General features: G+C 39.1%; 1 protein-coding gene across 8 annotated transcripts in view; it reads right to left on the bottom strand.

The window, feature by feature from the left end:
* Positions 1-1,869: 1,869 nt before the first annotated feature.
* Positions 1,870-11,630, bottom strand: part of PTPRM (protein tyrosine phosphatase receptor type M) — a 4,358,319-nt gene continuing 4,348,558 nt past the window's right edge. For all 8 annotated transcript variants that reach the window (XM_044066519.1, XM_044066517.1, XM_044066518.1 and 5 more), the window contains one exon: positions 1,870-2,652. In XM_044066519.1, coding sequence (XP_043922454.1) covers positions 2,509-2,652 — 144 coding nt within the window. In that variant the 3' untranslated portion in view covers positions 1,870-2,508. The remainder of the gene's footprint in view (positions 2,653-11,630) is intronic.

Below are 11,630 nucleotides of genomic sequence, written 5' to 3'. Positions count from 1 at the left end.
ATACTTAATAAAACAAGACACAAAGCTTTTGTGGCACATGCTGTTCCACAAAAAATTCATTATTTCTTGGAGTGGTCCATTGGACTCAAATTCTATTTAACATCACAAAAAGAAAAATGTCTCTGGTGCACGTATCCAGCAAACTGTTGCACGGAAAAACAAATCCGCATATGCCCCAAAAACGTATCCAGCACTCAATAATAGGAGACAGCACGACAATGTAAAGCCTTTATTGCAAGCACAGTCTGCCCCACACACACACACACACACACACACACACACACACACACACATATATATACATATATATATATATATATATATATATATATATATATATATATATATATCAAAAAACTGCCCAAGCAACTACAAGACTAATATCACAAACAAAGTTGCTGTAAAGCCTTTATTGTTACAGGATTTTATTCATCTTTTTATGAAATAATAAAATAGTTGCGATACAGTCTGTTTGCTTACTGTTTTTTCATTTTGGAAGACCGCTGGATATATATTTGTTGTTCTTGCATTTAGAGGTGCATGCAGTTCCTTGAGAGACTTTACCCAACTTTGTTTGTGGCATATATATTTATATGTATGTGTATGTATGTATGTATATATATATATATATATATATATATATATATATATATATATATATACATATATATATATATATATATATATATATATATAAATATATATATGGGAACCTATAAGTTCCATGAAAGAACACTTACCTGAAGACCAGATCACAGCGACCACATCACCTACAGAGCAGATCTCTGACAATGGTAAGTATAAGTAGTGCGGAACGGGATGTATTCCCATTTATGCAATGTGGTGCGATCTCGGAGTTGGTATATTTAAGTAGAGGGGTGTGGGGGGTGCAGGGGGGCTTGCTCCCTTGCTATATATGTTTCTTTTTGTTTTTTTATTTTATTGTGGAAAAGGGAATACATTCCGTTCCGCAGTAGTTATACTTACCATTGTTGGAGATGTGTTGGTGATGGGTTTCGGTGATTTGGTCGCAGGGTAAGTGTTCTGTTGTGGATCTGATATGGATCCATATATATATATATATATATATATATATATATATATATATATATATGTATATGGGATCCGTACAGATCTCCATCTGCACTTTCCACCGAAACAGAAATCACTGAGCATACTTAACTGAAAATGCTGTTCACCGAAGCAGCACTTTCGGATAAGTATGGTTGTTGTGCCAGTTGTACTACGGTGCGGATAAGGGAAAATTCTCTTTTCCCCACTGTAGTGCGACCTTGGAGTGAGAATATTAAAGTAGGGGGGTGGGGGGTGCAATCGGGCTTGCCCCTCTGCATTGCAGTAGGTTTAATTTTTTTTAAACATACTTTAACGAAAGCGATTTTTTGGTGAAAGCACTTTCGGTAAAGTATGTTCGGTAATTATGGATGCGGACTTTTGATCTTTCGAACAAAAGTCCTAGATCCATAGATATTGACCACAAATTACACTTAGAATGACAGTTGTAATTCCCAGATTTTATGCCCCGAGAATGGAATTTCATGTTATTAAGAAATATAAATCAGCATTCATGGTGATGTACTTTTTTGTGCATATTCATTATGTTACTCCACAAAATCAAGATCTAAGCTAGTAGGCTCACCTTACACATCTCAAATAATGAGAATGATAGGGATTTGAAGAAAATTCCCACTCAAAAATTGTGCCACTACAGATAACAATGTCCTTCCAAAAAAAAAAAAAAACACAAGTCCTAACTATATTTACTGTTTTCTTGAACTTTTTTTTTTTTTTTTTTGCTATTCAATATGATAATTTAAAAAATTGCATTGTTAAGAAATGATTGTCATATACTCTGCTTCACAAAAAGATTTTAATGAATAAATAATCTGATGAAAATCAAAAAAATATATTTACAATATAAACAAATGAAAAAGCTTTGGCCTTTTGGGGTCAGTCATAAATTTGCTTAGCTATATAATGATTTCTTCAAAGCTTTTTTTCTGTTTCCATGAGCATTAACAATATACTGATAAAATAAGCTACAGCTTTGACAAATATAATGCTATTACACTGTTAGTCTCTTTAGTTCATGTTATTTATACTTCATTGTGTGTGCACATATCATATAATAAAGATACAAATATAGCTAAATCTCTTTTATAATGATTCATATTGCATTTCCATAGAACAAAAATGTACAATAAGCATCCAACAAAAATAGCATTGATAAACATAAAGTCACAGGTAACGACTTATTTAAAAAGATACAAGTTTCTTCATAAGAAAGTAATTTGTGCTCTCAATTTACCATCTAGTTATGATGTTCTGCAGAGTCAATGCTTTGACATGACATTGATGTCCCACAGCTGCACCGTCTCCAAGGTGACGGCAGCATTAATGTGAAGAATGAGCAGTGCAAGCAGTTTTTGTCCTTCAAATAGTTCATAGAGCTCCAAAAAAAGAGCCATTTAAGACAGAAACATAACAACATTATGTTTTCTTCATGTCATTGATGCAGAAATCATGTAGTGTCACGTTCGATTCTTGGGACAGGATGGAATGTGTGCTTCTGTCTGGCAATCGGCCATAATTCAAGTTCTCCAAAGCTACTTCGTAGCAGAATTTGTACTGTTCCTAAGAAAGAAAAGGAAAAAATGTTAAAAAGAAATACCTGGGAATAATGTTAATAATATTTTTATTTATTTTTTTCCTAGAGAGATTTGTGGCTACATTCATACTGTCCTGAGGCACTTGAACTAGCATACAAGGGAAACTTGAAGTATTCCGGTAGGGTGACTGTTGAACTAAAAGAAAAAAAAAAAAAGCAGCTGAGCACATTCACACAATGAATGGAATACAAACATCAGCTAAGACAGAAAACTGACAAACAATGTAAGAGAAAGGTAAATCCCTACCTATGCAGCCTTGAAACAGATTATATTAAGTAATGCGGTGGAGTTAGTGAAGCCCTTTCATGGGGGTGGGGTGTCCGGCTTGCCCTACTACATCACCCAGGTCCCAATATCTGACTTAGCTTCTTTTGCAGTTTTGCTTGAGCAGGACTCATTAAAGAGAGTTGTGTGTGCTAAGATAGCAGCTTCTCACTGGAACAGATATTTAATGTAAGCTTATATGGATCCTGCAAATATTTCATAACACGTCTCAGATAAAGCTGTGACTATGTGTGCAAATTCTCATTCGTTTGTGGCACAGCATGGTAATTTAAAACAGAAACATAAAAATACTGGAATATACATTGGATGGTTAAGAGAAGAGGCAAGGGATTGAGGGAGACTTGAAGGATAGTAGTGCAGATAAAGATGAAAGGAGGGGAGAAGGAAATTTGAGATGAAGATCGTGAAATGTGAATGGAACAAAGTGGAATAGAAAGCAACAGACCGTGGTGGTGGTAAACTGAATAGCAGAATGCATTGTGTGAAGCTGGGAAATCTAGAGCAGCAATAACACAAATTAAAAGACAAATTTAAAGGGAAGATGGTCAACTGGAAAACAATCAAATGCAATTAAATTAGGAAGGAAGGACTGAAGTAGTTGCAAGGATACCAGTCTATGTTGCTCAATAAAAAGGTAAATCATGCAAGAATTAAAGACATGTTAACCAATAACATGGACAAGGGCAATTCCATGCCAGTAGTAAGTGTTACATTGATGTCAATAACAGACAGAAAAGTTGTTGAGTTAATGAGATGTAGAGGAAGATTTGGACAATTCCATTGGGAAGGAATAGGTGATGAGTTGAGATCCCTCATCAAATCCCCTAAAGCTAGCTATGAAAACAGAATTACAGCAGATAGTAAAGACAACCACAAGGCCTTCTATAGTTATGTAAAGAATCTTCATGGCAATACCCAGATTTGCTGTGAGCTACTGCACAATGGTACCTCCTATACCGAGCCAACACATATTGCCAATATACTGGCGAACAGATTCAGTGCTAACTTTACCCCCCACCCAAAGGACCAATCACAATACCAGTAGATTGCCAGGCACCCAGAATTACTGCTGCACAGATTAAAACAGCACTGTACAAGGCCAAGAATACAGCTTCTATGGGACCTGACAATATCCCTGGCTGTGTTCTATATGAACTACAGAGTGAACTGGCACCACACCTTTGTGCCCTGTTCAATCACAGCCTCAACTCAGGCTTTGTCCCTACCAAACTGCACACTGCTACAGTCATCCCTCTCCACAAAGGAGGAGTGACTACAGACCCTGGGATCTATTGCCCCATTAGCCTGATGAGTCTGATATGCAAAGTTATGGAACGCATCATCATGGACCTAATAAACAAGGATATAGGGAATCTTCAAATTCTGGATCCCACACAGTTTGGTTTTGTGAAGGGTAGATCATGCCTGCTCAACCTGGTTGACTTCTTTGAGTCCGTCACCAGAGCTGTGGATGATAGCAAGGTGGTTCATACGGATCTATATTAAATCAGCCAATGCTTAAATAAGCGAATGCTGATTGATCGACCCTAGTTCCCCGAACGCTGAAAATCCTGAACGCTCGGAACAGCGATTTTTTTCCCAGGGAAAAAAATTGCTGTTCCACAAAAAAAATAAATAAATAAAAACAACTTAAAACCGTATTTAATGTGGGGGGCTTCACCCCCCCCACTCCCCTACTTAAATATACCAACTCCGAGTTTCACACCACAGTGGAGGAAATGGCAAACTCCCAAAACTGGCCCAGCGATTTTTTTTCCCTGATAAAAAAACGCTGTTCCGGGTATTCCGGATTTTCAGTGTTCGTTCAAATAGGGTCGAATCAGCATTTGCTTTTTTAAGCGTTCGCTAATTCAATATAGACCTGGTTCATACAGCCTACCTTGATATGACCAAGGCCTTTGATACCATTCCCCACTTGGGAATCATAGAAAAACTCACTAAGCTAGGCATCAATAAGTGGGTTGCAAACTGGCTCATAGATTGAACCCACAGTGTGAAAGTAGCTGACTCTAAGTCAGACTGCCAAACAGTCATGAGTGGAGTCCCATAGGGATCGGTCCTGGGTCCTCTCCTGTTTGGTATCTAGTTCTCTGAAGTCCAGGCCAACATGAAGGGACTCTGGCTGGCAAAGTTCACAGACAGTTGCAAGTTGGGAGCTATTATTAACTCCTCAGGTGATGTTGACATCCTGCAGAAAGGCCTCACTGAGACCAATGACTGGTGTCAGAGCCATGGCCTTAAGCTCAATGCCAAAAAATGCGTCATCATCTCCTTTGGGAAAAACTCACTTCCCATGAATTATCACATCAATGGTAGTCCACTGAATGTGGAAGGCATTATAAGAGATCTGGGAACACAGGTTGACAGCAACCTGTCTTTTGACCACCACATTGCCACTGTGGTCAGAAAGTCCTTCTATGTGGCACATCTCATTACTAAGGATTTTGCATCCAGGAAGAAAGAGGTCATTGTCTCCCTCTACTCTTCCCTCATTAGGCCAGTCATCGAGTACAATGTCACATTTGGCATGTACCTCACTAGACATCTGCAACAACTGGAGAGGCTGCAAAAGTATCTCACAAAGATGATCCTAGGCCTTAAAAAGTTGTCCTATATGGACCGACTCAAAAAACTCCAACTATTCTCTGTCTCATATCGCCTACTTAGAGGCAATCTCTGCTTGACGTACAAAGTCATGTCTGACCCAGCACTGTTAGAAATGCTACATCTAAAGAAATCCAAATCCCTCCACACCACACGCTCCAGGATCCTCAACCTCATTACAACAATCAACAGAACATACTGGAGGGACAGTTTCATAACCCAGAGACTGCCCATGCTTTGGAATAGACTTCCCATACAGTTAAACAGAGCATCTCGCTGGCCCTCTTCAACAGAAATCTTGATGAGTGGATGGGAAATAAAGAATTCACCCTGGGATCACTCCAGTGGCTCTACTTGACAGAGGCACTGGGAACTAATGTCGGGTGGCATGATGCCAGGGTAAACCCATGGGCTAGGCTTGTAAAGGCTCCAGGGCCATTAGCCTAGTACACCTATGAACCTACGAAGATTTCTGTAATGGAACGGATGATATAAAAGGCACTACTGATATGTAACCCTGTTTCTGGAGCTTTTCTCCCCAGGACTCCATTGAAAACGGGTTCATCTTGGCCCAATGGACTATCCTGGAAAACCAACTGCAAATAAAATAAAATAAAATAAATAAAACTGAGAACAGTGGATGTGGTATGGAAATTGCAATTAATATAGCTCAGAAGTTACGAGACAGAATGGAAACACAGTTCCACCTATTTTATAAATGAGCATCAGAGAAGACATGGGAAGAAGGGTATTTATACTGGACATGTGTATAGATACCAACAACAGTAGAAGGGTTATGAATTATTAATGAGAATTGGAAAATTGTGCTGGCAGAGGGAAATGCAGCTGATTGTGGCTCTTATAATAATAGACGCCCAAATAAACTACATTCCTGTCTGATATCTGGAAATAATGATAACACATGCTGCATTGGCCCAGGTAAGGTATAATTATTTATTTATTTATTTACATTTGTTTACTGGGAAAGTCCGACTGGACACAGGTCCATTTTCAGCGGATGCCCGGGGAGAAAAGCTCCACAGTACAAACGAATGCAGTACATGAGAGAACAAAATATAGAACATACAGCTGATTTTAATACATAATAGGTTAGAAGTTAACCGTTTTAGTTAGGCAGTATAGTAGACAATCATTGAGGTACATAGCAAAAACTATAAGAAACTGAAATTACAAAACATCAGGTAAGATTTCTAGATACACCTGTATAGTGTCAGAAAGATCACACACCAGCTGTAGACAAGAACCAAGGAGGTAATACTGAAATTATGCTGGCTTACATCAGATAATTTAAGGATCAGATCAGAAGGATGAAAATGTGATGGTGTTTTAAGGAAATTGTGACATTTGCTTCTTCTGGTCCTTTAAGGTGGCATAGTGGTGGTAGTGAGACTGTAGTTAGAACTGGATAAGGAATATGTGTCAACATGACCATTTTTATAGCTTATATTCACCAAGGACATCACTTTTAGATATGAGTATTAAACTACCAAGCAATTATTTCAAAATTATTGCTAAATGTTTCATCTGAGCAAAGATACATGCTATGTTTAACTTGTATTTATTCTGTAAAATGTTATTGCTTACCGCTGTGTTCTGAGGAACAATATTTCATATTAGTTTGTGCTACCTGTCTGTATTTATTTACATAACCTGTGGAAAAGAACAGTCTAAATTTGCTGCACAACCTAAATCACCAATTATAAGTAATGTAAAATGGGCATAATTTCTTTAAAGAAGTAGAATTTCCCAGCAATGACAAAGCCCAGAACTTCAACAAAGGTCAGGGGAACAGAATGCAGAAATGATGGTACAAGGGTTGAAATTGAGTACAGATAACATAGTTTTAATTCCAACAAAATGGGAGAAACTAGAAGAGAAAATGAAAACTGAGATAGAAGGGAAAATAGTCGAACAGGTTAACAGCTTCAAGTTTCTGGGAGGGGTGTTGAGGAAAATGGAAGTCTGAATGAGGAGGTCAAAGCTAGAGTCAGTGGGGCTGCAGCCAACTGGCATAGAGTGTCAGGGGTCATGTGTGACAGAAGAGTGCCAAAGAAGCTGAAATATAAGGTGTACAAAACAGCGGTGAGACCAGTACTACTGTATGGTACAGAAATCCAGACAGGGAAGACAGAACAGCTGAGGCAGCTGAAAGATATTAAGTGCCTGCGATGGAGAATAGGATGCAAACTGTGGGTCAGATGAAAACATAAGGATATCAGAGCAGAAGCCCAAGAAGCACCAATGGCAGAGAAGGTCAAAGAGAAGACATTATGGTAGTTTAGGCACCTGTACAGAAAAGCAAAAGACAATGTGGTGAAGAAGATTTGGGGCAGACAGGAAAACGTCAAGAAGAAATGAGGGCATCCTGCAAAGAGATGAAGGGATTGTGTGAGAGAAGACCTATGGCAGTCAGCCATAACTGTCAAAGAAGGTAGAAGGGTGGCATTGAACTAAGTGAGATAGGGACATTTGACAGCTAAGACAACATGCCAACCCCATGTAGAAAAAGACAAAATGGGAAAAGGGGATTCCTTAGATTATAGGACAGGCATCTAGTCCTTTCAAAAGGCAATGCATAGCCGGGATTAGCCATGCTGAATGTTTAAATGCTAGAAATAATCAAAAACAAAGAACAACTGCAAAAATGTTTGATGTAGCCACATCAGTAACTTAGTAACACTGTAAATTTAATTTTGAATGGTTACATTATTAAATTCCATTATAGGGATACTGAGAAGCCATTGTGTCTTAGGTAGCTAGCTAAGGAAACAAAAGTTAGGAGAGGCAGAAGCTAGGAAGTTCATGGAAAGGAGGAGGAAGGAGGTAAGGCAGTGTAGAATTATGATGGATGGGTGCAAGAGCATTCCCACTGGGATAGGGTGGGTGCAGGAGCATTCCCACTGGGATAGTAGATATGATGGATGGGTGCAGGAGCATTCCCACTGGGATAGGGAGGGTGCAGGAACATTCCCACTGGGATAATAGATATGATGGATGGGTGCAGGAGCATTCCCACTGGGATAGGGAGGGTGCAGGAACATTCCCACTGGGATAATAGATATGATGGATGGGTGCAGGAGCATTCCCACTGGGATAGGGTGGGTGCAGGAGCATTCCCACTGGGATAGTAGATGAGAGTGAAGAGATTTTTTTGAATATAAAGTGGTTGAAAGTGGTACGAATGGCTGGAGGTAGGGAGTTCCAGAGACGTGCTAGACCATTGGATAGGAGATTTTTTTCCTGGGGGATGAGTTGGTTTATATAATTCAATTAGGTTTTGGTTATTAGATCTGAGTACTCTGCTGGGGAGGTGCATTTTAAAGGCAGAGGAAAGGGATGGACAAAGGAAGGGTTTAAAGATGAGCTTATGAGCAAGAGTAAGTTGAGACTAGATGAGTTGGTTGGGTAGTTCTAGCCATCTTAGTTTGTGGAGAGAACAGTGGTGGGTAGATGCTTTATGACTAGTAGCGAATTTGGCTATTTTGTTGTAGCATGAGGAGAGTTGTGGTTTGAGGGAAGATTGTAGGTTAGTCAGGAGTGGGGCTCCATATAGAAGAGAGGGGATAAGAAATGTGGAAGAGAGAGTGATTTTAGTAGAGGGTGTAAGGAAGCAAATTTGTTGGCAGAGCATGCCTACTTTTTGATGAGTTTTTTTTTTTATATTTAGGTGTATGTGGGAGTTGAAGTTAAGCTGACTATCAATTTGAACCCCAAGTAACTTGGCCTCTGGCACCAATTCCAAGGATATGTTGCTGTTGCTAGTGATTGAAAAAGAGTTTGTGTTGATAGAGATGAGTTTAGAGGGAGTAAATACCATTAATTTGGTTTTAGAGGCATTGAGTGCTAGGTGGTTTTCTTTCATCCATTGTTCAGTGATTGAGAATGCGTCTTGTGTAAGCTTTTGGAGAATTGGGATGGATGTGGCAGAGCAGGTAATAGTTGAATCATCTGCATACTGGATGATATTAGAGAATGGGATAGAATTGTGGAAGTCATTTATGAATATGTTAAATAGAAGAGGACCCAATATGGAACCTTGGGGGACCCCAGTTGGAGTGTTAAGGAATGAGGAGGTGGCTTTTTTTCATTTTGATTGCTTGAAATCTATTAGATAAGTTACTAGAGAACCAGTTCAATGAGGAGGGAGATAGGTTAAGCTGGGAGAGTTTAGTTAAAAGTAGTTTGTGAGAGATAGTGTCAAAGGCCTTTGAGAGGTCCAATAGCAGGGTAGAAACAATGTGACCGGAGTCCTGGGCTTTATTTATAGTTTCTAAGAAGGAGTGGAGGGCTGTCATAGAGCTGTGGCCAGGTCTAAAACCATGCTGACTTGGAGTCAGCAGGTGATTGTCTAAGAGGTAAGGTAGGAGCTGCAGATGGATACACTTTTCTAGGAGTTTAGAGATGGGAGACAGGATAGCTATGGGACCGAAGTTTGTCATATTGTTATTATTGCCACCTTTATGCAAAGGTATGATAAAGGCTTTTTTCTAAACTTGGGGTACTATGCTTTCTTTGGTAGAGTGGTTGATTAGAATACTAATAGGGTAGGCAATGGCTTCTGCAGCTATGCTAAGGAAGTATGAAGGAATATTGTCTGGGGCATTAGAGCATGGCTTTAGTTTCTGGAGGAGTTTTTTATGGTAGATGTGGGAACAGGTTTTAGTGAGAAAGGTGGAGGAAGGGGAGGTAGGATATTAGAGGATGGTGGTATTGGAGAGGAAGTGAGAGTGGTGATGGGAGTGGAGGGAAGGGTGTTGGTAGAGGAGGATGGGGGTGAGGTCGAGGATGCGTTGGTGTCGGAGAATGAGGAGGTTAGTTTGGAAAAAGAGTTAATGAAAAAGGAGTTGAATTGTATAGCCAAGTCCATGTCAGTAGCATTGGGATCTGGGCTGGGGTTGACTGTTTTGCCAGGGTTGATAAGGGTAGAGATTCCTTTCCAGAATTTTTGAGGATTTGTTTTATTAGTATTTTGGAATATGGAAAATAGTTTTGTCGATCGGTGATAACAAGCCTTTTTACTTTGTTTCTAAGTGTTTTGAATTCATTATGGACGAGTGGAGATTTATTTTTCTGGTAAAGTGCCCAGATTTTATCTCTATGTTGCATGGCTGTAAGTGTGTTTTTGGTTAGTCAGGGGGTGTTTTTTAGTTTTATTCTTTCAGTCCTTAAAGGAGCATGGTAGTCTAGGAGGTTTAAGAAGGTTGTGTTGAAGTGGGCCACTGCATTATCAAGAGGTAAAGTTTTTAGAATGTTCCAGTCAACTACTTTTAGAGAGTCAGAGAAAGCTATTGGGTTGAAGTTTTTGTGGTTGCGGGTAGTAATATAATTATGTGTTCTCTGTAGAGGTACAGGGAGTCAGTATGTGAAGATGGGTAGGTAATCACTAAGGGAGACTGGAAGTGTACCACTATCAGAGAAATAATGAGAGCGAGAGACTAAGATCCAGTCTAGAATGCTACCATTGGAAAGAGTTTTTGAGGGGCGGGTTATGTTGTTAATTAGCTGTGAGAAGTTATAAAGGTTGATATTAAGTGGGTTTGTGGAAGACTGAATGGAGGACCAATTGATATTTGTGTCACCCAAAATTATGATTTCATTGCTAATGTTGGTGGAGAGCCAGAATAGGATATTCTCGAGTGTGGTAATATTATCTCCAGGGGGGATATAGAGGGAGGCTATACATATGTGCTTGTATTTATTGACTTGAAGTAGTGATAGGAGTAGTTCAGCATTATTGAAATTTGGGATGGATATGTTATAAGGGGTTTAATTAAAACTTTTATTTCACTTGAAATAATTGGGTATTATAAGTGAGCTTAGACTCTCTGATAAACTTCTTTTTAACTTCATTCATTTTTGGGGATTACTGTCCAACAGCTGTTAACAAAAGAAGGCTCACAAAAATCATGTGGAGACAATAAGGTCTCAAGTTACAGAAATGCTATGAACATTTCTAAATATTTATCCATGTTATTCCTTTCACCAGGAGCAAAAGAAAATAAGCGAGTACAG

This window comes from Protopterus annectens, chromosome 3.part1 (genome assembly GCF_019279795.1).
Source record: "Protopterus annectens isolate FY-2018-M chromosome 3.part1, PAN1.0, whole genome shotgun sequence".
Taxonomy (NCBI): Eukaryota; Metazoa; Chordata; order Ceratodontiformes; family Protopteridae; genus Protopterus; species Protopterus annectens.
The sequence above is the reverse complement of the archived record's forward strand: the minus strand, read 5'-3'. Positions and strand labels throughout refer to the sequence as shown.